We start from the raw sequence: 27,876 nt of genomic DNA, 5'->3' as shown, positions 1-27,876 counted from the left end.
TCAGAATGGGGGTCTGCTTGCCCAGGGGTAGGCAAACTGTGGCCCTCCAGATGTCCATGGACCACAATTCCCATGAGCCCCTGCCAGCATTCGCTGGCAGGGGCTCATGGGAATTGTAGTCCATGGACATCTGGAGGGCCGCAGTTTGCCTACCCCTGTGTTTGCCATTCCCCTCCGAGGGGTCTGATTTCCCTGGCAGCACCCTGAACGTCACCCCTTCCCATGACAGCTCTGCACCCGTGCCCCGCCCCTCAGGAAAAACACCAGCCGGATCCAACTCCAGTTCACACACAAAAGATTTAATCACCTCTTGAAACCCTGCTATGGAGGGAGGGGGGCTGGGTGGGGCTGGGAGAGGAAGGGAGGGGCCGAGGGGGGGGGCGGCCACAGCAACACAGGTTTTTAAAGTAAAAACTTGTGGTCAACACTCATGGGGTTGGGTGGGGTGGGGAATTGTCTTTTTAAAAGTCTTGGTTTGGGTAGGAAATATGTGGGGTTTTAAGGTGAGGTTTTTCTTTGGGGGGGGTGGCGGCGGGGGATCGGGCGGGTACAGGGGGGCAGAGAAGGAAGCCGGTTCAGGGACAGAACTGGGTGGGAGGGGGTCTGTTTGAAAGACTGGGGTCGAGGGCAGGGCAGCAGAAATTGGGGGGGGGGTCTTAGATTTCTGTGGTCGGGGGATGGGATTGGGGACAAGCACCACAAGGGGGAGTTCGGGGGGGGGTGTCGAATGACTTCTCCGGTAATGAACACAGGGGACACAGAAATGTTTATCTAGACCAGCCAGATACAATAAATAGAGCAACTGAATCGTCTCAGTGGGGGCGGGGCAGCGTGTAGGAAGGGACGCCCCCCCCCTTTTGGTCCCGTCCCCCCCAGCTCCACCGGGCATTCTGGTTTTATTCTTTTTGTGTGTTTTTTTTGCTCGGTTCTCTCTCGAAACAACTCTGCACGCGTCTCCTTTTTATTGGAACAGTTATTAATGCATAAAGAGGGGGGGAAAAAAAGGATCTTTGTTTAATTTCGTGTCATCTGTGCATATGTGTCTCTTCCTTGGCCTCCCGCCCCCGAGCGCTCCCCCAGCCCCCAGCACGACCCCAGCACCGTTGGGCAGTCCTGCCCCCACCCTGCTCCTGCCCTCCCTTTGCCACGCTGACCGGCGGCCTGGTCGCTGCTCTCTTTCCCAAAAACGCCCTGCGGGGTCTGTGCCATCCTCTTCCCATGTCTGTTTCTCCTGTGTGGCTCGGCTAAGGCACCGCTGCAGAAGCTCCGAGAAAGAAGCGGTTGTTTTGGAAAGAGATCGGGGGACGGGCCGGATCCATCCCCGTCTTCTCGCGAGTCGGCCTGCTCCCTTCTCCCCTCCTCCCCTCCGGCAGTGCCGTCGCCCGCCCCGCCCACCCTCCCGCCCTGCGCGTCTCACACCGTGCTTTCCAGCATCCACTCTGTGCTGCTAAAAATGACCCGCCTCTGTCCCAGGGGGCAGTCCTCCGAGTTCAACTGCGAGGTGGACAGGTGTCTTTTTGTCCGTGCCCGGCGGGGGTAGCTGTGACTCTGGAACAGGGAGTAGTCCCCGTCGAAGGAGTGCCGGTGGTGGTGAGTCCTCGACAGCTCGCGGGGGAAGGCCCCCAGACCGCTGCTGCTCAACCGGGGGCGGAGCTGGGCCCCCGCACTGGTGTCCTTGAGGAGGCACAAGGAAACCGACGAGCCGCTCCCGGGGGGCCGCTCCTCGGAAGTCAGGAGTGCCTCCGTCTGGAGGTTGGGAGGCCTCTGGGAGCCCCTCTTCTCCAGCTCCGTCAAGGCGATGTCCGGACCATCGCCGGCGTCTTCCTTGGTTTCCCCCGCAAGCGCCGTGACTTCCTTGGAGCTGACCTCTTGGAGGGTTTCGTATCTGTCCTCCCCCACCTTGGAGGCCGGGAGGGGCGAGGGGGCGGGGGCGGCGGCGGCGGGGGGCTGGCTCCCGTTGGTCTGGGAGTAGACGTTGCTGACCTTGGCCTTCTTGTGCTCGTCCTGCCCGCTGTAGACCTTGTAGCGGATCATGAGGATGATGATGAAGACCAGGACGGAGGCCACGATGATGCCCCCGATGATGATGATCATGGTCCCCCCCAGGAACTGGGTGTGCAGCGAGTGGCACTGGGTGCTCTCCCCCTCGGTGGTGAACTGGACGCAGCCCACCACCCGGGTGGCCGTGAGGGACGTCACCCCGTCGTCGTAGACAGCCAAGACGCAGAGGTCGTAGTCTCTCCCCGCTGCAAGGTCATTGACCAGGAAGGTCTTGCTGGACGAGGGGATCATCCTAGGAGAGAGAAGACACACGTGAAGCCGCCTGATACGTATTCAGACGTTCAGTCCATCAAGGTTACTGTTTCCAACTCAGGCTGGCAGCTGCTCTCCAGGGTCTCAGCCTGAGGCCTTTCCCATCCCCTCCTGCCAGGTCCTTTTTAATTGGAGATGCCACCAGAGATTGAACCTGGGACCTTCTGCACGCCAAGCACAGGCTCTTCCGTTGACCTGTAGCCTATCTCCATGGCTCTCCAGGGTCTCACACAAAGATCTTCCCCCTCCCCTCCTGCCCTTTCCTCTTTAATTGGAGATGCCACCAGAGATTGAGCCTGGGACCTTCTGCACGCCAAGCACAGGCTCTTCCATTGACCTGTAGCCTATCTCAATGGCTCTCCAAGGTCTCACACAAAGGTCTTTCCCCTCCCCTCCTGCCCTTTCCTCTTTAATTGGAGATGCCACCAGAGATTGAACCTGGGACCTTCTGCACGCCAAGCACAGGCTCTTCCGTTGACCTGTAGCCTATCTCCAGGGCTCTCCAGGGTCTCAGGCCGAGGTCTTTCCCCTCCCCTCCTGCCCTTTCCTCTTTAATTGGAGATGCCACCAGAGATTGAACCTGGGACCTTCTGCACGCCAAGCACAGGCTCTTCCGTTGACCTGTAGCCTATCTCCAGGGCTCTCCAGGGTCTCAGGCCGAGGTCTTTCCCCTCCCCTCCTGCCCTTTCCTCTTTAATTGGAGATGCCACCAGAGATTGAACCTGGGACCTTCTGCCTGCCAAGCACAGGCTCTGCTCCTGAGCTATGGCTCTCCAGGGTCTCAGGCCGAGGTCTTTCCCATACCCTCCTGCCTGGTCCTTTCTCCATGGAGATCCTGGAGATTGAACTGAGGACCTGGCAATGAGCCCCAATTAGGTTGCACTTAAATTAGGTTGCTGATTGGAGGTCCCTGGCAGATCCCTTCCTGCCCAGTGGGGTCACGGGGTGACGAGATATTTTACTTCCGCAACCAAACCGAGAATCGGGACGGATTAAGTTCCCTAAGAATTCATCTATTAAAACATTCCGCCCCAGAGATCTCATGGATCGATATGACATGGTTTGTCTGGCAACCTTTAATTTTGGACAGTACGGATGAAATTAATTCTGAGTGTTGTTCTTTGAACTAAGGACTGTGAACCTTCAAAGACTTTCCTTTCATCGGAAAAAAAGAAGAAGAATTCTCTTTATGAGGCAAGACGTCAGGAACTAGTGTGTGTGTGTGTGTGATGATCCCTTGGCCGGCTGCATAAACAAAGGGGCCAACTTGATTGGAGCACCTAACTTTCCTCCACCATATTAGCTTAAGCAAAATTTAAAGCAAATCAACTTTCAGGTTATTTCCTTAAACTGCTTTTAGGAATTGTTGCGATGAACTGTCTCACATACACACAGAGAGAAACGTCACCCAGAGAAATATTGTTTGCCAATCACACCTCTGGATTTGCATAGGAAAATCATACCCTTCTCTTCTGCTAAGCCTCTTCTTGCTTCCCCGTGTCATTCTCATTAGAAGAAGAAGAAGAAGAAGAAGAAGAAGAAGAAGAAGAAGAAGAAGAAGAAGAAGAAGAAGAAGAAGAAGAAGAAGAAGAAGAAGAAGAAGAAGAAGAAGAAGAAGAAGAAGAAGAAGAGTTGGTTCTTATATGCTGCTTTTCTCTACCCGGAGTCTCCAAATGGTTCCAATCGCCTTCCCTTTCCTCTCCCCACAACAGACACCCTGTGGGGTGGGTGAGGCTGAGAGAGCGCTGATATCACTGCCCGGTCAGAACAGTTTTATCAGTGCTGTGGCGAGCCCAAGGTCACCCAGCTGGCTGCATGTGGGGGAGTGCAGAATCGAACCCGGCATGCCAGATTAGAAGTCCGCACTCCTAACGGCGTTCGGGATCTTTTTTAAAGCAAGGTGAGCAGGCAGGACTTAACCTCTAGTCAAAGGCAGGTGAGCTGATATTTCCGTAACGGCTGTAAATCCACGATCAAAATGCCTTCTGCGACTGGAGTTCATTGAGAATTGAACCAGATCTTGCTACAGGAAATCAGGCAAGGTCAGCAAGAATACATAATCTGTTCACCTTAATATTTCTGGTAAGGCCTTGGAGGAGGAGTTGGTTTCATGGCTTAAGTGCCACTCAGTGCTTAACACCCACTCAGGGCAACTGTCCCGCCCCTGAGTATTTCCTCCTCCGGCCGGCTTGCCTGTCTGTCCAACGGCCAGCCAATCACCTTCCGTCCCCCACCCCTGACCACCCCCTCCTCCTTCCACTTCCCTCTGAGGCTCGGAGGCTGCAGATCCCTGCCGCGTGAGAGCTGCCCCCGCTGGTGTGTTCCCTAACAGCTGCCTGCAGCCCTTCCAGGTCCTGGGGGGTGGGGTGGAGGCCATCCACAGAGTTCTTCCACACACACCCCAATCCTGAATGCAATGGGCCTGGCCCCTAGTGTATTCTTATAATCAGAATACTAGTACAATGGGATAGATTCCCTACAGGGAGTCGTTTCTGACAACCAACATTTCCCAGGGAAGCAAGCTTTCTTTAGAGGTGGTCATTTCCAGCCCCTGCCACTTGGGGCGCCCTTGTAAGAAATCCTCCCCAGGGGAAAGAGACGAGAAGAAAACTCGAACCCAGGCCCCGTCTCTATGTAAAACCAGGCTCAGTCTGAGCCAGGGTGGAGCCCCTGAACCCATTTAATGCCTTGAGTCACCCCTGGGGACACACAGAGATGGAGAAAAGTACCGCTGAGCATGGGCAGAGTGCCTTTCCACAGTCCCAACCACAACCACTTCGGACCCTCCCTCCCTCCTGTCCGGGGCCATGCTCTAATAACAGCAAGGCAGAGCAAGTCCCTCTGAGCACGTACAGAGTGCCCCTTCTTGCTCCCTCATAGAGCAAATGATGCCTTTCTATTCCAAATCTTTGCAGTCACCAAGAGGGCAAGCCAGACTCCCTGGAGTGGAATTATTGATATGTTTTTCTGCTCCTCAAAAGCAACATTGGGGAAGGATGGATGGAGGGAGGGATGGAGGGAGGGAGGGAGGGAGGGAGGGATGGATAGAGGGAGGGAGGGATGGAGGGAGGGAGGGAGGGAGGGATGGCTGGATGGATGGAGGGAGGGATGGATGGAGGGAGGGAGGGAGGGAGGGATGGCTGGATGGATGGAGGGAGGGATGGATGGATGGATGGGTGGACTGAGGCCCTAAGTCACAATGCGGGGGAAGAAGAGATTTAGTTTTATCCTCAAACTGAGATTTCCCCTTCCCCAATGGCTGTGCTTACAGCCAGTGTGATGTAGTGGAGAGATCCCATGTTCGAATTCTGCCTTCTATCACAGAAGCTCACTGGGTGCCCTTTGGGCCTGTTGCAAACTCTCGGCCCGGCCAACCTTACAGGGCTGTTGTTGTGAGAGTGTGGAGGAGCAGGGAGTACCCACTGATCCATGAACTGGTACCAGTCTGCGGACGGGGGTTGGGGACCGCTGGTCTAAGCCACGGCAAGTCTCGGCTGTGGCGGGAAATACATACAAATAAATGAATGCATAATGCCATGTATGCATGATTTTATCCCCAGGAAGGGGGGGGGGTTAAGGTTCCCCTCCCATTATAGCCATCTGTATTTCCCCACAGGGTTTTAAAGGAAGCTGAGTGGGGATCATTGGCTGGGGAAACGGCTCAAGAGAAAGGTCAAGCTCTACATTCATTGGAAATTGGAAACCTCCTGTAGGTTTTTTTCATTTTATGGGGGCAGAAGACCTAGTATGTTTATACCCTGCTTTTGACTATTCAAAGGAGTCTCCAAGTGTTTTCCAATCACCTTCCCTTCCCCTCCCCACAACAGACACCCTTGTAGGTCGCTGGGGCTGAGAGAGCTCTGCGAGAACTGGGGCTGGCCCAAAGTCACCCAGCTGGCTGCATGTGGAGGAGGAGTGGGGAATCAAACCCGGTTTTCTAGTTGGTCAAAACATTCTTTATATTACATTTTCTTATAGGATGAATATTGAAATATTGTAAACTTGCTAGTTAAGTTTCACAATCATAGGAGGTATGCTTGTTTTGCAAATTGGGTTTGTTAATTGATTTACCGTGATGGAATTTACACCGAGTGTAACTTTACTGTAATTTTCTGTACAGAGGAAACCAACACTGATTCAGCATTGAAAATGGCACAAATCTAGAGTCTGTTTTGGTTGCTTCACTAGTCATTAAAATAGAGACAAGACATATTTTGATGTTGGATTCAATATCTTTTTATGGAGTATTGTATAAATATTATATTGTAGACAGATTTTCATAGCCTGGGACAGGTTCTCTCTTTTTTCTGTTAGCATTCTAACCAATCAGCAGAAACATCAGCACAAAGTCAGTGCTGGAGGTGCAGCTGCAGTGGGTGGGGAGGGGAAAACCCAGAATAGAGGACCATGGGCTTGCGTTTCTCTGATGAAGCGGTGAAAATCCAATCCTGGATATGCTGGGGAATAAGTAGTTTGACTCCAGAGTCAATGCTCAGCTGTGCAGACTGGGGTGGGTGGGAAATCCAACGAGGAGGATCGGAGCAGAAATCAGTATCAGGTGCAGATGGCTTTTGTTTAACAGAACACCATCAGCTTTAAAAGCCCAGTGCAGATAAGCCCAAGGCCTGCAGAGCAGGAGGGGAAGGGGGCTCCAGGGACATCTAGTGATGTCAGCGGTTGCTGGAACTTCTGGGCAGGGCCACGTAACCCCTGGGGAGCTCCCTGGTTGGGAATCCCTGGCCTGGACCCACATCCTCTGGCGAGAGGCCGGAGAAGCGGCAGGCAAACAGCCGGGCATTCGAGAGCTGCATCGCAAACAGCTGCATTTTCCTGGGGGAGGAATTCTGTCTTTCTTTAAAACATTTATTAGCCCCTTTCCTGCTCTGCAGAACTCAAGGCAGCTTAGGAGAGAAATGGAATGTGACTCAAATACATAAAGATCCATGATGAAAACATGGCTAAACAGAGCAATGCACAGGGGGCAAAAGCCCCCTCCTCACCCTCTTTTTCGAGACAGGAAACAGCCTCCGGTAGCACAGCTGCCCAACGCTGAACCAGGGCTTAGCCTCCAAGGATGAGTCCATGAACATCTGACGTGGCTACGGGAGACAACTGCAGCTCTGAGCATGTGCAGAGCATTGTGTCCACCGCAGTTCTCACCCCTCTGGGATTCGAGGGCAGCAATTTCAGAAAGGGCCTGGCCCTCCCGGCACATCTGAAATGGACCCCACTTCATCCTCTGCCCTCCTGCGCCTCCTTCCTGGCGGTCATGTCAATCCTTGACCACGTTGGGGGGTAAAAGATGCAAGCCGTTTGAGGGATGGGGGGAGGGGAGGCGCACAGTGCTGAAGACCAGGGCTGGCACCCCAGGACAATTTAGTGGCACCGGATACCCTGCCTGATCAAAGAAGCCCTCTGTGCTCTGACCTGGGAGGGGGGGGGGCCGGCTAGCCTCATCTCATCAGACCTCAGAGGCTAAGCGGGGTCGGCCCTGGATTGGAGACCACCGAGAAAACCCAGAGGGTGGCTACGCAGAGGCAGGCCATGGCAAAGTGCCGCTGTTAATATCTTAACCGCTGCGGCGGACCAGCTCCTGGCTTTCTTGGGTGAAACTTCGGCACTCGATCCATATCAGTCTGGCTTCCGCCCTGGCCACGGGGTGGAGACGGTGTTGGTCACCCTGCTGGATGATCTCCGTCGCCAGCTGGATAGAGGTGGGTCAGCCGTGCTGGTCCTTCTGGATCTGTCGGCTGCTTTCGACACCGTGGACCATGAGATCTTGGTCCACCGCCTCGCCGGTACGGGGATACGGGGCACAGCCTTGCGCTGGATACGCTCCTTCCTCCAGAACCGGACCCAGAGGGTTGCAGTGGGGGATGAGCTCTCGCGCCCTTATGGACTCCCTTGTGGGGTCCCACAGGGCGCGGTTCTCTCCCCCACACTATTTAACATCTTCATGTGCCCTCTGGCCCAGCTGGTACGGAGTTTTGGGTTGGGCTGCCATCAGTACGCTGACGACACCCAGCTCTATCTCCCCATGGACGGCCGCCCGGACTCTCCCCCGGAACCATTTGCCAGATGTTTGGAAGCGGTGACAGAATGGTTCGAGCAGAGTCGCCTGAAACTCAACCCCTCCAAGACGGAGGTCCTGTGGCTGGGAAGTAGGGGGCGGGAACAGGAAGCGCGTTTACCCACCCTGGCTGGGGCGCATCTTACCTTCGCGTCCCAGGCCAGAAACTTGGGTGTGACCATTGATGCCTCCCTGACTTTGGAGGCGCAGGTCAGGAAAGTAGCCGGCCAGGCATTTTTCCATCTTCGCCAAGCTCGGCTACTAGCATTCGCTGGCAGGGGCTCCTGGGAATTGTAGTCCACGGACATCTGGAGGGCCGCAGTTTGACCAGCCCTGCCCTAACCACTACCCCGCCCTGGCTCTTCCCTTGGCCTTGAGCCAACGGTGCATCTCTGGACCCAACGGCGTTACCTGAAGCAGCCGCCCCGTTCTGTCAATCAAGGCCCTCCAATCCCCGCCCCCCCCCTGCACCCTCCATCCCCAGAACTCGGCCTCATTACATGGGTCTATATTTAAAGTTTCTCTTTGCTGTGCTTCGGTTGGTCCCACGGCCCCCAAACAGCCGTCAACAACAGACATGATTTAATTAAGCCCAAGTTATTCTTGCCGTCATAAATAAACCCAATTATCGCTAATATCGTTAACACGGTTAGATATGTTAACGACGGAAGCCGCAGAAAACCTCTCGCTGCCTGGAAAGCCCAAATTTGAAACGCATGGGGGTAAAACCGCCGCCTTGGACAGGTGTCTGGACCACAGCAAAGGAGGCAGATTGTACTGGGGGGGGGGAAGGGGAGAGTTCTGGGACGATGGAGCCACCAGGGAGAAGCCCCTGCAGCTTCCCCAAGAATGAGGCACCCCCAGCCTCCCTGCCGGATCTTCAGGTGACGGGACCCTCGTGCGGAATTGGGGGCTGTTTTCCAAGGGCTCTGTGGGGCTAAATGTAAAACATATCCATTTCCCACGGAAGAACAGAGGCTTTTCCACGTGATCCCTGAAACTCCAGGCTGCCCAAACAAATTACAAAGATGGCCTGACTTCCGCGGTAACAAGAGAAATAAATTTTATGGGCAACAATAGAAGCATATCTTACACAGAAGAAAAAGAGCCGTTTTTTACAACCTGATGGAGTCCAAAAGGGGCTTACAAACAGGTTTCTCTTCCTCTCCCCGCAACAGGCAGCCTGCCCCAGTTTGCCTGGGGCTGTGTAGGGAAGGGACAGGGGTTCCAGCCTTAGCTCCATTTTGGTGTCTGCCACTGGGAACACAGCCTAAGCAGGGTCCGTCCTGGGAAGGGAGACCCCCAGGAAGGCTCTGCAGAGGAAGGGGAGAGCCCACCCCCTCTGCTCCTCCCTGGCCTTGGGAGCCCCTTGCTGGGGGGGCCCTAAGTGGGAAGCTAAGCAGGGTCAGTCCTTGGGAGGGAGACTCTAGGAAGGCTCTGCAGAGGAAGGGGAGAGCCCACCCCCTCTGCTCCTCCCTGGCCTTGGGAGCCCCTTGCTGGGGGGGGGGGCTAAGTGGGAAGCTAAGCAGGGTCAGTCCTTGGGAGGGAGACCCCAGGAAGGCTCTGCAGGGGAAGGGGAGAGCCAACCCCCTCTGCTCCTCCCTGGCCTTGGGAGCCCCTTGCTGGGGGGGGCATGAGTGGGAAGCTAAGCAGGGTCAGTCCTGGGATGGGAGACCCCCAGGAAGGCTCTGTAGAGGAAGGGGAGAGCCAACCCTCTCTGCTCCTCCCTGGCTTTGGGAGCCCCTTGCTGGGGGGGCCCTAAGTAGGAAGCTAAGCAGGGTCAGTCCTGGGAAGGGAGACCCCCCAGTGACTTACCGTGGTCCCCCTTGGCCTAGGTTCACACTAAGGAGGAAAACGGGTGTGGTCAGAGATGTCCAAATCCATGGCTCTTACCCAGAGCAACTTTCTCTGAAAAGTGGGATTCTGGGACCCCCTTCTGCCTCCCCCCTGCTCTGTTCTGCAGCTGGACATGAGTTGCCCCTTCTGGCGCCTGGATTTTCCTCCTCTCCATCCAAAGCACTGATTTCCCAGTTCCTTCGTCTCAAACGCTAATCTTTCCCTGCTGAACTGTTCCAGGGAGAGCTGCTAAAGCCAGGAGCGAGCGAGCAATAAAGAGCTGCAGGGAAATTGGCCCGATGCCAACCGGACTGGAGACGTGCGCAGCTTGGATGGACAGCACAGGCAACAGCAGGTTCAGAATGCCAAGTCAGCAGAACACCCAAATGATGCACAAAGTCATTCCGTGGCATGTTTTGAATATGGAGAACTCACCCACATGCCCTAAACCTTTCTTCTGCAGCCATGAATTCTATCTGGCAGCTTTCTCCTTAAATGAAGGAGAGCTGGCTTTCCATACTCCGCTTTTCAATAACTGAAGGAGCCCCAAAGCGAATTCAAATCCCCTTCTCATCCTCTCCCCACAACACAGACCCTGTGAGGCAGTGGATCCTGAGAGAACAGTCCTAAGAGAACTGTGACTGGCCCAAGGTCACCCAACTGGATGCCTGTGGGGGAAGAGTGGGGAATCAAACCCAGCTCTCCAAATGGGAGCCTGCTGCTCTTAACCACTACACTGTGTTGGTCTCAGATTTCAGTTCTCTGCTGGAAGGAAGCACAGATGAGCTGTCAGGAAGACAGAGAGAATAGGTATCCAAAAACAGAATTCCAAGGGGACAGACAGTCCAGTCCAGCGAGTCAAGGCTTTGTTCAGGCAGGCCAAGGGCATTGACAGAAGAAACAGGTAGATGCAAAGTTGCAACTGCAGCCCAGGCTTCCTAACCCCAAGTTAATCTAGGTTTTCAGTAGCCTGTTTGTCCTCACTCTGTCAGGATTCACAGGCTTCTGCAGTCAGCCACTGTTTTGTGAACCTTGTATGGTACCTTTTAGACTGGATGCTCTCTAAGCAGGTAGAGCATTGCTTAATTGGCTCAGGTGAGCAAGGTGGGCTGACCAGATAGGGAGCTGCAGCTGGAAGCTGGGCAGAGGAAGGAGGAGCTTCTGCAACCACTTTGGAGCCTGAGCCCTGGTTTGTCTGCAGCTCCATTCTCTCCTGCTGGTCAGAGCGCTCTGCCTGTTGAACATCTGGCTGGGTTAAGCCCTCCTCCAGTTGAGGCGTGGGTGAAGCTGGGAACTCTTGGCAAAGCTCTTTTTCCAAGGAGTCCTTACTAACAGGATATGGGCTCACAACATGCACCGCTGGCTCTAAAACCACAGGCTTACAAACCCCTTTCCCCTCCTCTCCCCACAGCAGACACCCTGTGAGGCAGGTGAGGCTGAGAAAGCTCTGAGAGAACTGTTCTGTGAGAACATCTCTCGGAAAACTGGGTCAGGTCCAAGGTCACCCAGCAGAAGAGAATCAAACCTGGTTCTCCAGATTAGAGACCACCGCTCATAACCACCACACCAGGCAGACTGTGTCTGACGAAGGGGCTTTGACTCTCCAGAGCTGGAACCTGGAAGTGCTTGTTGGTACACCCACAAAAATGTCCCCGTCCGCTGTTGATATCCTTGGCGCACCCATGCCAGAGAGCACGAAGCACCCACCCCTTCTCCTCCCTCCTCACCTGTAGACCAGGGAGTCATCCAGGCTGCTGTTGTACTGAATCTGGTACATGCGGATGCCGGGGATGTGCCGCTCAGACGGCCAGTGGATGACCACCGAGGTGGCGGTCAGATCGGCCGCGATGATCTTCCTGTCCAGGTGGTTCTTGGTGTCGTTGGCGCCAGACTTGGCGGAGGTCGTGATGTCGGACGAGCCGGGGTCGGGCTCTTTCATGTGGCCGGTGTTGTTCACGAGGAGCGGCAGGGGCACAATGTAGATCTCCACGGGGGCCGTGGCCTCCCCGGCGGCGTTGGAGGCGATGCAGGTGAAGATGCCGTTGTCCTTCAGGGTGGTGATCAGCACCTCCAGCGTGCCGTTGTCGAAAAGCGTCGTGCGGGTGGTGTTGTGGATCAGCTTCCCGTCGGGGGCGATCCAGTGGATGGAGGGCTCCGGGTCGCCCACCGCCTTGCACTTCAGGCTCACCCCCTGGCCTTCCATGATGAACGCCTTGCTGGAGTACTGGCGGGTGATGAGGGGCGGCTCGCAGATGAACTCCTCCTCGGGGATCGACCAGAAGTACTTGTCCATCAAGTGCTCGGGGGAGGCGCACGTCTCCAGGTCGTCCTCCCTGGTCAGCCTCCGCAGCCAGAGGAGCTCGCAGTTGCAGTGCAGGGGGTTGCCCCCGAAGCTGATGGTCAGGGTGGACGGGTGCGTCCCGCGGGCGTTGGCCATGACCTGGGCCCTCAGGAAGAGGTTGTCCGGGGGCAGCTTCTGCAGCCGGTTGGACGTCATGTCCAGCCGCACCAGCTTGTGGAGTTGCGAGAAGGTGCCCTCGGAGATGTGGTCGATGAGGTTGTGGTCCAGGGTGAGGGTGTTGAGGCTCGCCATCTGGCCAATGGCCTCCCAGGGCAGGGTCTCCAGGTTGTTGTAGGAGAGGTCCAGGTCTTCCACGGTGGCCAGGAACTCGTTGAAGGACGAAGCCTCGATGTGGCTGATCTGGTTGTTGCCGAGGATGAGGTGCCGGAGGTTGCCGAGCCCCTGGAAGTGCTCGTTCTTCAGGGCAGCCAGGCGGTTGCTGTCCATGTGCAGGGCGCGTAAGGCACGCAGGTCCGAGAAGGCGAAGGGCAGGATCTGGCTGATGGTGTTGCGCGAGAGGGTGAGGTGCACCAGGTTGGTCATGTTGGAGAAGTCCTTGCGGCGGATGACCGTGATGAAGTTGTCGGTCAGGCGCAGCTCCACCGTGCGCCGGTCGATGGAGGGGGGGACGAAGAGGAGGCCCGTCTTGGCACACAGCATGGTCAGCGTCGGGGAGATGTTCTGGCAGATGCAGCGGCCCGGGCAGTGCTGCGCTCTGGCCAGGCTTCCAAGCATCAAGAGAGGCAGGAAGAGTTTTTCCATGGTACTGGCCGTCCCCTCCCAGGCCCTGGAGGGAGGAGAGGAGAGGGTTAGCCTGCAAGGGGCTCGGTGGGGATGACCCCCTAGCCCCGTCACCTGACCGCCCACAGAGCCTCTCCAGACCTGTACTGGACTAGCCCTCCCCTGAGGCAGAGAGAGCACGGAACTCCTGCCAGGTTTACCCACAAGGAAGGAAAAGGAGATTCAACAGGGAAGGGCTCAGACAAGACGATGCCGCCCTGTCCCCTGACGATACTCTTCCAGAAACTCAAAATCCCTACCATATTTATTTTTAATTTTATTGTAGTAGTACAATTCTCAACCGCACACTCCCAGCCAAATCACTCTACAACAACCCTACAGGGGAGATGGGGGAACCTGGGATCTTTGCTGCTCTTATGCCAACTGACCGGGCCGTCTGGAAAGCCACCTGGGGCAGGCCTCAGAGCTGTCCCTCTGCTAGGGTGACTGACTCCCAGGTGGGAAATTTCTGGAGTCGGAGCCGGGGAGAAACCTTTGCTGGGTCTAACTAATACAAGGAGGAGTTCCAAGCGGCTTCCAATCACCATCCCTTCCTCTCTCCAAAACAGAGACCCTGTGAGGCAGGGGTGGCGCTGTGAGAGCTCTGAGAGAACTGCTCTGAGGACAGCTCTAGGAAAACCGTATCTGGCCCAAGGTCCCCCAGCTGGCTGCGGTGAAGGAGGAGGAGGAGGGGGGGGATCCAAACCCTCCAGATTAGAGGCCTCCGTTCTCCAGGTCTGAGTCCCCCACCGGCAAGTTCTCCTCCCGCGGCTTCTCCCCCGGTCTTCATCCGCCAGGTGAGGGGAGTCGTCTGGCAGCGCGGCAGAGGCTTCGTGCCTCCCACCCGCTCAGCTATTAATAAGCGCCTCTCATCCCCTCCGAGGCCACCTCGAGAGCCCTTCAGCTGGCGGAGAGGACCGTGGGCAGGTGGGCACCCCTCCAAGGCCGGGCCGATGGGGAGAGACAGCGGGAGCCCGGAAGAGAGAGCTTCTCGCCTGGAACTCAAGGCCTGTGATGGGAGGGAGACCCGTAGAGTGCCCTCCCGAAGAGCAGGCACAGCTGAAACAATGAAATGCGCAGCTGGGAGGGGCCCTGAGGGTCATCTGGCCCACCCCCTGCACAGCACAGCACAGGAGAGCCACACCTCCCTCCCACCTCTAGGCCCAGAGGAAGGGGGAAACCCTCCAGGGTCCCCGGGCCAGTCTGGCCTGGGGGGAAACAGCTTCCTGACCCCAAAGTGGCCATCAGCGTTACCCTAAGCGAGAAGGAGCCTCAGGAAGGGGCCAGGCATCGGGCCCCCCCTTCTTGCCCACCCCCTCGCCTCCTGCCAACTCCAATTAAAAAGGACCACCCAGGTAGCAGGTGAGGGGAAAGACCTCTGCCTGAGACCCTGCAGAGCCGTGGAGAGGGGTCGTGGCTCAGTGGCGGAGCCTCTGCTTGGCATGCAGGAGGTCCCTGGTCCAGAGGGCTGCTGAGCAGAAGGAGAATGTGAATGAGAAGCCCACCACTTTGAGGAGAGACTGCTGAGGCCCCTCCCCTCCAGAGCTTCACCCCCCCAAATTTCCCAACCGAGAATCAGCAGCCCTCCTCAGTGCCACCCTGCTGGCTGAAGACCCATACAGCTGCCCACCCACCAACTCCAACAGATTCCCTAGCAGAGCCAAGATTTGAACCCAGACCTCACTTGGTCTGCTGGGCACCTTTGCCTCTCCCGTAAGGGCCCTGGATAAGGGACCCCCCCCCCCGTTGTGTGCAGGATCTCTGCTTTCCTCCCCTGAGCTTAGCGCTTGATGGGAGTCCAGCCGGCTCCATTCAGCAAGGAAACTGCTGACTCTTGTATTCCGTTTCCTCCTTCCAGCGTTTGGGGGGGGGAGTGGGGGGATTCAAATTACAAGCCGTGTGGGGGCTCTATTAAGTGAGTACATTAAGCGGCACCCAGGAGGTGGCCAGGGAGCTGTCGGTTCCTTGCAGCTGGCCCTCACGAAGAAAGCGGGGAGGCTACGAAGGTGGGTGGGCTCCAGTTGCTAGACAAATGGGGAGGGGGGGGGATAGGGCACTGTTCCAGGGACAGTCTGGACTCCTGAAGTGCTTTTTCCCTTTATGCAAGGCATAATTAACTGATGACATTCTTGGCCCCAAGGCTGTGGTGGAGTCCATTAGCATACCCAGCTTAAAAACAAACACGCATATATTTTCCATGCTCCTTTGCAGGGGAGCCAAATGGAACCTCCACAGCCACAGACAGCACACCCCTGAGGACCAGAGCGTGGAAGGAAATGGCTGTTGCCCTCCCGTCCTGCTTCTGTAGGGAACGGCACTCACCTAGGGGCACACTGGCCCCGTGCAGCCCCCCTGCCGTCCTGGAGATTTCATTTGTATCCATTTTTATGTGTCTGCACCCTGCTTCTCTCCCCAATGGGGTCCCAAGCAGCTTGGACCCTTCTCTATCCTCATCACAACCTTGCGAGGTAGGTCAGGCTGAGAGAGTGCATCTGCCCCCAGATTGCCCAGGGAGCTTCCACAGCACAAACAGGGATTCGAACTCAGCTCTCCCATACTAGTTCAACCCCAGGTCACAATGGGTCCCGCTGTTACAGCCCTCAATGTGACTTAGTGATTCATTTTAACCATTTCTCAGCTGCCTTCCTTCCCGCGGAGCTCAAGGCAGCTTACAATGCGAATAAAATGCAGAAAGAACATCAAGCCAAACACCCTAAAACTAGATCCTATATTATTCTCCATTACAGCCCTGTGAAGTCAGTTCGGATGAGAGAGAAGGCCAAGCCCAGGTCACCCAGAGATCTTCTCTGACACGGGCAGGATCTCCCAGATATTAGTCTACCACCAGTTCCACCACTAGAAGAGCCTCTTGTGGCACAATGTGGTAAGGCAGCAGACACGCAGTCTGAAGCTCTGACCATGAGGCTAGGAGTTCAATCCCAGCAGACGGCTCAAGGTTGACTCGGCCTTCCATCCTAAAATGAGCACCCAGCTTGCTGGGGGGTAAACGGTCATGACTGGGGAAGGCACTGGCAAACCACCCCGTATTGAGTCTGCCAAGAAAACGCTGCAGGGCGTCACCCCAGGGGTCAGACATGACCCGGTGCTTGCACAGGGGATACCTTTACCTTTTACCTTTAGTTCCACCACTATTCTGCACTGACAACCAGCCCTGATAGGGATGCCTGCTCTAGATTGAGAAATACCTGGGGATTTGCGGGGTGGAGCCTCAGGAGTCTGGGGTTTGTGGTGGGAGGGTCTCCAGGGGGCTACCATGCCCCAGAGTTCACCTCCCAAAGCAGCCAATTTCTCCATGGGGAGAGATCTCTGTCGCCTGGAGATCAGTTGTAATCCCACGAGGTCTCCAGCCGCCACCTAGAAGTTGGGAACCCTCAGCTTTGAACATGTGGACAAACCGAGCCAACAGAGCCAGGAGGGTCTCAAGGGTCTCCGTTAGAGGAAGATCCTTTCTCCAAGGACACCAGATGGGACACTGGCTTTGGAGTGACAACTGCTATGGATGTTTTAGATATAAAAATTAAAAATTGCCCATTTTTGAGAAAGCCTTACGACAGCACTGTGAGGTAGGCCTCTGCCTTGGTGGCCCCTGTGAGGGCAAAAAGGTGGGATATAAAGTTTGTCAGTAAGCAAGTGAACCAACAATATGGTCTTGGTCTGAGGAAAGATTTGAACAAAGGACTTCCTCCTCCAAACTTTTAATTGGGGTTTTTATGGGGATTTTATTGTGTTTTAACTATTTATGTTGTAAACCGCCCTGAGACCTATTGGGAGAAGGGCGGTCTAAAAATTAAATAATAATAACAACAACAACAACAACAACAACAACAACAACAACAACAACAACAAAGCCTGTTCTCCGGATCAGACCAAAGCCCTATCAGATCTAGGCCCACAAGTCTGTGGTGTGGTCACGCTCCCCTGAGAGGGCACCCAGAGATACACTGCTCCTGAAGATGGAGGTTCCATTTAGGCGCCCTCCCTGACAGCCTTTGTAAGACTTCTCTTCCATGAATTCTTTGTTCCCTTTCAAAGAGATCTAAGCAGGCAGCTGCTGCTGTGTTTCACCAGAGGTTAATTCTGTGTTGTTGCAAAACAGCCTTCTCCTCCTCCTGTCCCCTGCAATCATGGAAGTATCTTCCCTGGCTTTCTGCATTTGACTGAGTCAGACCCACCGCTGGAGAGTTTGTGACAGGCAGCTGCTTGGCTTCGATTTGCCAGCCTCCCTTTAAACCAAGAGAGAACCAGTAAGGAGAGATACAATAAATGGCCAGGCCTGAGCAACTCTCTCGACACACGGCTGCAAACGATGGATTTGCTTTAGTATTGTCAACACGTGTTCCTAAACGCTGGTCTCTTATTGGCTAAGCAATGCATTGAATTTTGAGCACACAGGGACAGCAGCCAAAGGTGGATGTGGAGTTCAGGGCCGGAGTAAACTTCCCGATGCAAAATCCAGAGCTCTTCACTGGCAAGCACGCCTGCTGCATTATAGAGCGTCTGCTCACACACACACACATTTCGGAGCCATTTGACGTTTCTCTGACAGTGAGGATGAGGGTTCCCTAGTCTAGGCTCAGGGACAGGACAGCTGGCCATTCAGTTTGGGGGCCCCCTCAGAAACTGATTCTGTCCTCCCTGAAATAAGCCACGGCATATGGTCCATGCTGAGAACCACAATTCGATGGCATTGTACCAGGCCAAACTATGGCTCTCCATGCTGGCAAGGGCTCATGGGAATTGTAGTCCATGGACATCTGGAGAGCCACTGGTTGGCCACTGCTGTACCAGGCTGTCAGGTAGGCAGGGGGTAAGGATGCCAGATCCAGGTTCGGGAACTCCTGGAGATTTGAGGGTGGAGGACAGGGACCTTAGTGGGGGCCGGCCCCACAGAATCCCCCCTCCAAAGCAGCCGTTTTCTCCAAAGAAACTGAACTCTGTAGTTCGGAGATGTACTGTAATTCCAGGAGATCCCCAGGTCCAACCTGGAGGATGGCATCCCTACCCTGCTCAAGCCTCTCCCCCTCCTCTGGCCACCCACAGCCAAGGGTGGGGATTGGGCCAATCTCAACATGTTAAGGGACTAGGAACTTCTTTTAAAAGAAGCAACACAGAGAAAGATGAATCAAACAAACTGACTCAAGTTCCTATCGCTAAGAATGTTATAGATTCAAAAGAAGAGGTCTCTTATATTGTACTGTTTTCATGATAGTTCCAGTGAAAACCACCCTGAGCTGCAAGGGAGGGCAGTATAGAAAATAAATAAATGACTAAAATAGAAAACTGGCAATCCATGCATAAACTTTACTCCGCTCTGGTTCGGCCTCACTGGGAGTCCTGGGTTCAGTTTTGGGCACCCCAGTTGAAGAGGGATGTTGACAAACTGGAGCTTGTCCAGAGGAGGGCAACAAAGATGGGGAGGGGTTTGGAGACCAAGACCTATGAAGAAAGGTTGGGGGAGCTTAGTCTGTTTAGCCTGGAGAGGAGACGACTGAGAGGGGATCTGAGAACCATCTTCAAATACTTGAGGGGCTGTCCTAGAGAAGATGGGGCACAGTTGTTTTCTATCGCCCCAGAGAGTCATGTGAGAATCAGTGGGCTGAAATTAATTCAAAAGAATTTTTGGCTAAACCTCCGGAAGAAGTTCCTGACAATTAGAGCGGTTCCTCAGTGGAACAGGCTTCCTCGGGAGCTGGTGAGTTCTCCTTCTTTGGAGGTTTTTAAGCAGAGGCTGGAGAGTCATCTGGCAGTAATGCTGATTTTATGAACTCAGGCAGATTGTGAGTGGCTGGGCAGGAGGGGATGTGGGATTTATGGTGGGGGGGGGAATCACTTGGGCATTAAATTGGGGTCACTGTGAGTGGGCAGGTAGTTGTGGGTTGGACTAGATGACACTGGAGATCCCTTCCCATCACCCTGGGGTGGGCAGGCCCATGTGCAGCTTCCCGTGGACAGCAGCTGCAAAGAACAATTGGCACTGTAGTCCACGGGGAGTGACCCACAGGGTGCAGACCCTAGCAGTGGTGGAGATAAGGTTGCCAGCTCTGGGTTGGGGGATACCTGGAGATCTGGGGGGAGGGGGGCTGATGAAGGCAGAGTTTGGGAAGGGACTCAGCATAGCATGCCTTCCAAAGGTGCCGTTTTCTCCATGGGAATTAATCTCTATAGTCCGGAGTTAACTGTAATTCTGGGGGGATCTCCAGGTCTCACCTGGAGGCTAGCATCCCTAGGGGGGATGGGAACAGGCTGACCCATTGCTTCTGCTCTGACCCCCAATGAATGGCACCCATCCTGACCAGTCTGAAGCAAGCAGCCCTGCATACGTAGGCTTGTGCGCTTCAGAGCCATTCATGCCCAAAACGGCCAGAGGTTAGCTCATCTGGAGAAAATGGCCCCTTGGGGGGTGGACTATATGCCATCATGCCCCGCTGAAGTCCCTCCCCAGGCTCCAGGTTTTTCCCAACCCAGAGCTGGCAACCCAAGCTGCAGACCTGATCACTTAGAACACGAGTCCCCTGATGCAGAGGAGCAAAGTACCAGCTCCTTAAAGAACAAAATAGTTTTATTGAGAAAAGAAACCAACTAGGTGATCGGGAGAGCGTCTTAACCAGGGGTAGTCAAACTGCGTCCCTCCAGATGTCCATGGACTACAATTCCCAGAAGCCCCTGCCAGCATTCGCTGGCAGGGGCTCCTGGGAATTGTAGTCCATGGACATCTGGAGGGACGCAGTTTGACTACCACTGTCTAACTGACTCAACATTCTTCTTCTGGAGGGAAGGCAGCCAGGAAATGTGCTCAAAGGAGCAGGGCGCTTCCAACGGAGCCAATCAGGCAGAATTTATTTGAAAATACCAGGAAGTTCCTAATCTAAATATGCCAACTCCACACTTCCCTGCCCCCCTGTAGAATATTCTTATTATGCTGCCCAATCATGCAAACTACTGATCATGCATATTCCAGCTTCCCAGATGTGGTGCTCGCAAGGTGAGTTTAAGACGCAGGTTGTCCACCTGCCTTATTTTCAGGCTTAAACCTGCGCTATACCGAGAGGAATCCTTTGAGATTAACGTCTCCTCCATGGACTACATTTCCCATGAGCCCCTGCCAGCAGAAAAAGGGCGAACTGGGCCCAAGGATGATTTGGTAGGGACCCGCCTTGCTCTCTTTATTGTTTTGGGATTCATATTCCCCCCTGCCTTTGCAAACGCGGGGGGGGATTACGAGACGGCACAAGAGACAGAATCCCTGTAATAAAAACAACATTACTAACAGTTAAAAGCAGGGGTAGTCAAACTGCGGCCCTCCAGATGTCCATGGACTACAATTCCCAGGAGCCCCTGCCAGCATGGACATCTGGAGGGCCGCAGTTTGACTACCCCTGGTTAAAAGCAACGGCTATAGTACGTTAAAATCATAGCACATTAAAATAATTAAATATTAAATATTAAAATTGGCCATGGCACATTTTCTAATGGGCCTGGGAACGGGGGGTCACTCAGAAGCAACAGTTTGGGTTTTCAGTTTTGTAGGGAAACGGTATCAGATGTTCCTTCCGGCCTCAACCGCAGGCCTGGCGGAACAGCCGTGCCAGCCCTGCGGAACTGTCCGAGGTCCTGCAGAGCTCAAACCCCATAGAACTGAGAGTTCCACCAGGGCGGGGCCGGGAAGAAAAGAGCCCTGGGTCTGGTTGCGGCCAGTTTAATCTCCTTGGGGCTGGAGACCCGGAGCAGATTATGGGGGACGTAAGGAGAGAGGTGGTCCCGCAGACATGACCATTTAGGGCAGCCTTTCTGAACGCTTTTACCAGTGAGAAACCCCTGAACCAGTCTTCAGTCCTCTAGAAACGCCAGAGGTTGCATGATCCTGCAGAAGGTAGGTGGAAATCAGAACTGTGGACATGCCCACCCAGGACCCTCCCCTCCCCACGCCCTCCTCTTGTATCCTCTCTCACTGACCCCTGTTGGGGCACCTCTCTGTCCATTTGGCTCATGTGCCCACGCTGCCAACCTCTCCCAGTTCTTACAGCCACTCTTGGATAGAATCATAAGAGTCCTAGAGGGGGAAGGGGCCACACAGGCCAACTAGTCCATCCCCTGCTCAGAAGCAGGATCAGCCTCCAGCATCCAGGGGCAGGATCCCCACCTGGCTGCCCAAAGGAGGTGCTTTGGGGTAGGATGGTGCAAAATGCCGTTTTGTTTCAGGGGGCGCCAGGAAATCCACCCAAGGTGCCCCTCCTGCCAGGCTGGAGGTCCCAGTCTTGGAAGAACGGGGTGGGGGTGGGGAGAAACCGTTCCAGCTTCCAAGGCTCAGCTTCCTTTCTTGGAGCTGCTCTGAAATTCAGCTTGACTTGGCGGGTAATAAACATTCCTGGGATCAGCCGTTGGGCACCCGCCTCTTGCAGAAGCAGCTGATTGCTTTTCCCTTCTCTGCCAGGGGTGGGGGTGGGGGGGCCCTCTTTGCACCCACTCGGCATAGTTCTTATTTCTCTTCTCCAAAATTACCGCTGCCAGCCCTGCCAATTTGCTGTGTCAGTCCGACTGCCAGGCCCAGATCGGGAGGCCTGAGGTGGCCTCTTAATTGCCGGGTTCGGGGAATAAGCATCAGGGCTGCCCCGTCCCCACCCCCCCTCTGTGTCGGCCCCCTCCTCTGCAGGCCCCCCCCCCCGGGACCAGCCGGTTTCTCTCTCTCAGCCTTCATGCAAAGCGCCTCCAATTTTGGCAGCCTGACAGAAAGGCACTCGGGGGAAAAAGCCAGAGGCACATTGAGATGTTCTGCTGACAGAGGCAAGCTGGGGCTCTCAAGGCTGAGGTTCCAGGGGCGTGGCCTCTCTGCAGCCAGGAGGCAACTCTGGAGGGTTGCCATCCTCCAGGTGGGGCCACAGCCGATCTGCAGACAAGGGCAATTGGTTCCCCTGGAGAAAACAGCTGTTCTGCGGGGCGAACTCTATGGTATTAGACCCTCCCCCACAGACTCTCCGGTCCCCAAGCGCTGCCCATTCCCAGCTCCCCCCCCAAATTGAGTCCAAATTGACTCCCTTCATCAGACTCCCAAAAGCTCCTCCCTGGCCACCAATTTCATGCATCTTGCTCCTGGACTCCTGCTTTTTTCTGCGGCTACGAACCCAGTGACCGGTCTTGCTCTAGCCGCCCTCCGGTCTTGCAGGCAGGCCAGAGGCCCAGTGGCTACTCGGGTCTTGCTGCTTCACCCTCCCTTGCAGCTCCCCCTCTCGGATCAGGACCATTTGGGTCCAGGCGTCGGAAGGGGCTCTTAACATCCGGCAGCCCCGCGTCCCCCTTCTGGAAGTAGCCCAGTTGTCGCTTGTCTCTTCGCTGGCTGGAAGGAAACCCTTCCTGGGTTCTTCCGTATTTTTAGCTCTCTGTCCCATCCCCCGCTGCTTCTGCCAGCCTGGCTGGCGTTCACACCTTCCAACGGAGCCAACAGACTGACTCCATGGAGATGATTTCACAGCTGTGTCATGGAGGGGGCTGTCTCAGGCACAATGGGGAGGATGCCCAAGGAGGGCCCTTGGCAGGCGGGCACAAGACGCTGGCTTCGCCAGGCACTGTGTCTGTGTGGGGGTGTGCGCGCGCATGCGAGCGAGCCTGTGTGTTGTGGAGGAGGGGAGTGCATCCGGATATCTCTGGCCAGATCCTTGCAGGAAACAGAGCAGAGATGGATGGTTGCGGTCCATTGAGGAGGCAAGCGGAGATGCACAACCTGACACGTGCGTACACAGACAGACACACAAACAAACACAAAACTGGTGTTCATGTGCTTCCCAAGCTCAGCAGAACCTTTGCAGCACCCTTCCAGACCATTAGGGGGAGACCTTTGCAGTGGACATGCTTTTCGCAGTCTCATTTGAAAACCCCGATGCGCTAGCTTTCTCAGTGAAGGGAGATTTCAAAAAAATAATTTGGCAGGGCAAGATCAAGTTGGAAGGTGTGTGTGTGTGGGGGGGGGGGTGTCTATGCTGGAAGCTGGGAGTGTGCAGGCAGCTATGCACCCCTTTGATGAAGAGAACATAAGAATATCAGAAGAGCCCTGCTGGGTTACATGAGGGAGGGCCCATCCAGTCCAGCCTCCCATCTCAACCAGGGGCCAGCCAGTTCCTCTGGAGGGCCAGCCACAGGGCAGGGAGGCCGAGGCCTTCCTAAGGACATCAGGGGAGCCCTGCTGGGTCAGACCAGGGAGGGCCCATCCAGCCTCCCGTCTCACCCAGGGGCCAGCCAGTTCCTCTGGTGGGCCAGCCACAGGGCAGGGAGGCTGATGCCTTCCCCTGAGAAGACCCTCAGAAGAGCCTTGCTGGGTCAGGCCAGGGAGGGTCCATCCAGTCCAGCCTCCCGTCTCACCCAGGGGCCAGCCAGTTTCTCTGCAGGGCCAGCCAAAGGGCAGAGAGGCCGAGGACTTCCTAAGGACCTCAGAAGAGCCTTCCTGGGTCAGACCAGGGAGGGCCCATCCAGTCCAGCCTCCCGTCTCACCCAGGGGCCAGCCAGTTTCTCTGCAGGGCCAGCCACAGGGCAGGGAGGCCGAGGCCTTCCTAAGGACCTCAGAAGAGCCTTCCTGGGTCAGACCAGGGAGGGCCCATCCAGTCCAGCCTCCCGTCTCACCCAGGGGCCAGCCAGTTTCTCTGCAGGGCCAGCCGAAGGGCAGAGAGGCCGAGGCCTTCCTAAGGACATCAGGAGAGCCCATCCAGTCCAGCCTCCCATCTCACCCAGGGGCCAGCCAGTTCCTCTGCAGGGCCAGCCACAGGGCAGGGAGGGACATCAAGGGAGCCCTGCTGGGTCTGACCAGGGAGGGCCCATCCAGTCCAGCCTCCTGTCTCACCCAGGGACCAGCCAGTTCCTCTGGAGGGCCAGCCACAGGGCAGAGAGGCCGAGGCCTTCCTAAGGACATCAGGGGAGCCCTGCTGGGTCAGGCCAGGGAGGGCCCATCCAGTCCAGCCTCCTGTCTCACCCAGGGGCCAGCCAGTTCCTCTGCAGGGCCAGCCACAGGGCAGGGAGGCCAAGGCCTTCCTAAGGACATCAGGGGAGCCCTGCTGGGTCAGACCAGGGAGGGCCCATCCAGTCCAGCCTCCCGTCTCACACAGGGGCCAGCCAGTTCCCCTGGAGGGCCAGCCACAGGGCAGGGAGGCCGAGGCCTTCCTAAGGACATCAGGAGAGCCCTGCTGGGTCAGACCAAGGAGGGCCCATCCAGTCCAGCCTCCTGTCTCTCCCAGGGACCAGACAGTTCCTCTGGAGGGCCAGCCACAGGGCAGAGAGGCTGAGGCCTTCCTAAGGACATCAGGGGAGCCCTGCTGGGTCAGATAGGCAGGTTCCACAGGTAACCAATCCTGTCAAGAGAAGGGTACATTTGGGAAGCTACACAATAGGTTGAGAGTTTGCAGAACCGACCAGAATGAGAACAGAAGAAATGAGCCATGCATCCCGAAAACTCCCCTGCGTCATATCTGATTAATCTCTAAGGTCCCCCTGGACTCCGGCTGTTTTTTCCGGCTAGAGACTGACCCAGCAGCCCACCTTGATCTGAAGCCAGAACCGAGCCACAGCGTAAGGCCTTAACGTGACACATTCAGGGATGCAAAATTACCGAGCAGGGTTTGCCTTACGGCAAACGGTATGTAATAGTACAGGGCACGGTCTCTAATTACTCATCTCAGTCACACGGTGAGTCATTTTTTTTAACGGAATTAACCTATTGCCTGACTCAAAGATCCCTCTGGAATAATCCAGTGTTGCATTGGTAGCAGGAAGCTCCTGACCTGCCTGGGCAGCCGGTTCCATAAAGCAGGGGCCAACACAGGGAAGGCACTGCATGGGCCCCGGCTGATTTGGTCCTGTTCCTGGTGGTTACCGGCAGCAGGCCCTGCTCCAAGGAGCTAAACCAGGGGTAGTCAAACTGCGGCCCTCCGGATGCCCATGGACTACAATTCCCATGAGCCCCTGCCAGCGAATGCTGGCAGGGGCTCATGGGAATTGTAGTCCATGGGCATCCGGAGGGCCACAGTTTGAGTACCCCTGCTGTTGGGGCAAATAGTGAGACAGACCCATCAGTGCCTCTGTTGGCCATCTTACACCACCCTCCCCATTTTATAGGCCTCTCCAGCTGTCCGGAAACCTTGCCACAGAATCATCCCCCACAGTTCCCTTGGCCGGAATATTCTGAGTTCACGTTGCCCATTACAGGTGTCTCAGACTTCTTGGTCTGCATGTTTGGCATTTGAAACCTCCCAAATTTCCACCCACTTAGCATGGCCCTTTCTAGGGTTGCCAGCCCCAAGCTCGGGAAATTCCTGGAGGTTTCGGGAAGATGGTGTGTTTTGGGGGGAGAGGGATGTCAGTGGCGATAACGTCCTAGAGTCCCCCTCCGAAGCAGCCCTTTTCTCCCGGGGAACTGACCTCTCTTGTCTGGAGATGAGCTGGAATTCCAGGGGATCCCCAGGCCCCACCTGGATGTTGGTGCCTCTGCTCCTCTCCCCCCTTCAGGAAGATCTAAACTGCCTGGCCAAACAGGGAGGATCTTGGTCAGAGCCCTGCCAGCAAGTAGCAATTCTGGGAGCTGGATCCCTTTGCAGACTGAACCTTCCTCAGAAACTTGACTCTTCCTCCTCCGGGGAAATCCCACAGAACAAATCGAGAGTCCAGTCAGGCACCTTCAAGTCCAACAATTTTTTATTCAAGGTATGAGTTCTCTCGTGCACACGCCCTTCCTCAGATTAGCATTCCTTTCTCTCTCTTTCCCCCTCAGTACTAACTCCTGCCTTCCACTGAGGCCTCCTTCAGTCAACACTTTACAGCAGGGGTACTGCAGCCCTCCAGATGTCCATGGACTACAATTCCCATGAGCCCCTGCCAGCGAATGCTGGCAGGGGCTCATGGGAATTGTAGTCCATGGACATCTGGAGGGCCGCAGTTTGACTCCCTCTGCTTTACAGGGTAATGGGAAGAAGAGGGTGCTTGGGAGACCTGAAGGCAGCAAACAAAGGGGGAGGCCTGGGGAAAGAGGCTGCAAGGGGGAGGGACGGGGGGGGGGAGAGCCGGCTGGGAAGAGAAGCTGGCCTGGCCGGCGTCCACCCCTTCAGCTGCGGCCTGTTTTCACGGCCACATGGCCACCATCTGGTGGGCCTTCGCGAGCAAACAAGAGAAGCCAGCGACGTGATCTTCCTTATTATGGCAAGTGGATGGCATCAGACGCTGCTGGGGAGGAGGGATTCTGCCAACCTACCCCGTTGCTTAGTGTCTGCATGAATCCATCCCAAAATAAAGCCCTTTCTACTTTGAACTGGCATGGAGGCGCAGACTGGCGGGTGCTGGGGCTCCCATCCCACCTCCTTTTCGTGGGGAGGCATGCTGCGTGCAACCGTGTGGAACGAGTTCAAAGCTTCCCCCAAATGGACGCAACCCAGAAAGCCCCAGGGGTGTGCGTCTGGGGCAGAATCTTGCCTCGGACTAGCTCTCAATGTGGGGCACGTGGAAGGCACATGACGCTGCCCTTGCCTGGATCAGGCCCTCAGTCCATCCAGGTCAGCTCTATCGGCTCCGATCGGCAGCTACTCCCAGGGGCTCAGGCAGAGAAAGGTCTTTCCCACCGCCTTCTCCTTAAAGGTCTTTCCCACCACCTGCTCCATCCTGGAGATGCTGCCGGGGATTGAACCGGGGACCTTCTGCAGGCCAAGCAGGGGCTCTGCCACCGAGCCTCAGGACCCACCTTTTGAGCGCAACCTGTGAGCTTCCCCCGTCTGCACTGCTCCAGCCCCCCGTCCCCCTTTCCTTGTCTCACACCTTCCCTACTGATTCCTTTGCCCTCCCAGCATTCCTTCTCTTCCCCTTCTTTCTTGGGGACCCTCCTTCCCCCGGCCCCCGGTTGCCCACTCACTCCCACCTCACTTGTCCCATCAGCAGATTTCTGTAGGATCAGAGTCGGGTGGCCTGTCATCTAGAAATGCCTGGGGATTTCGGAGTGGGCCCTGTGGAACGTGGGGTCTGGGGAGGGAAGGGACACCCCCAGGGCAAAACACCTCCAGAGCAGCCTCTCTCTTTTTGGTGTAGTCTGGATATCAGCAGTCATTCTGGAAGTCCGCCAGGTCCCACCTCTAGAATTGAGCAATGATGCAAATGGCAGCTGGGAATCTTCCAGGCTGATCCCCCCCCTCTGTGACATCACAGCAGCTCAGCCAATGAGTGCAACAAAGAGAGAAAAGGCCTGTATTCATGCTTTGCTCAAGAGGGAGAGTCTAGGCACCGTGATTCCTGGCATGCAAACCAGCCCTATTGTCTAAATAAATCCACCCGTTTTGGGTGTTTTTTAAAAAGCATGCCTTTAAAAAAATTGTTAAAAAAACGAGTGAAGTGTTTCCCTCCTCCCTCCCTCTTTAAAAACACCCCACCCAGTGGAGCTGTTAAAAAGATCTATAGATAGTTCTTCCCCTCCGAAGCCTGCTGAGAAATCTCCCAGAATTACAAGTGCCCTCCAGACAGCAGAGATCCGGCCCCCCAGAGAAAACAGCTGCTTTGGAAG

General features: G+C 55.6%; 1 protein-coding gene across 1 annotated transcript in view; it reads right to left on the bottom strand.

The window, feature by feature from the left end:
• Window positions 1–280: 280 nt before the first annotated feature.
• Window positions 281–27,876, bottom strand: part of LRFN1 (leucine rich repeat and fibronectin type III domain containing 1) — a 76,415-nt gene continuing 48,819 nt past the window's right edge. Inside the window, exons 2-3 of the mRNA XM_077318509.1 lie at window positions 11,947–13,347; window positions 281–2,293 (exon numbers count right to left, since the gene is read on the bottom strand). Of these exons, the coding sequence (XP_077174624.1) occupies window positions 1,414–2,293; window positions 11,947–13,322 (2,256 nt within the window). The 5' untranslated portion in view covers window positions 13,323–13,347 and the 3' untranslated portion in view covers window positions 281–1,413. The remainder of the gene's footprint in view (window positions 2,294–11,946; window positions 13,348–27,876) is intronic.

This window comes from Paroedura picta, unplaced genomic scaffold, assembly GCF_049243985.1.
Source record: "Paroedura picta isolate Pp20150507F unplaced genomic scaffold, Ppicta_v3.0 Ppicta_v3_sca21, whole genome shotgun sequence".
In the NCBI taxonomy this organism is placed as follows: domain Eukaryota; kingdom Metazoa; phylum Chordata; class Lepidosauria; order Squamata; family Gekkonidae; genus Paroedura; species Paroedura picta.
The sequence above is the reverse complement of the archived record's forward strand: the minus strand, read 5'-3'. Positions and strand labels throughout refer to the sequence as shown.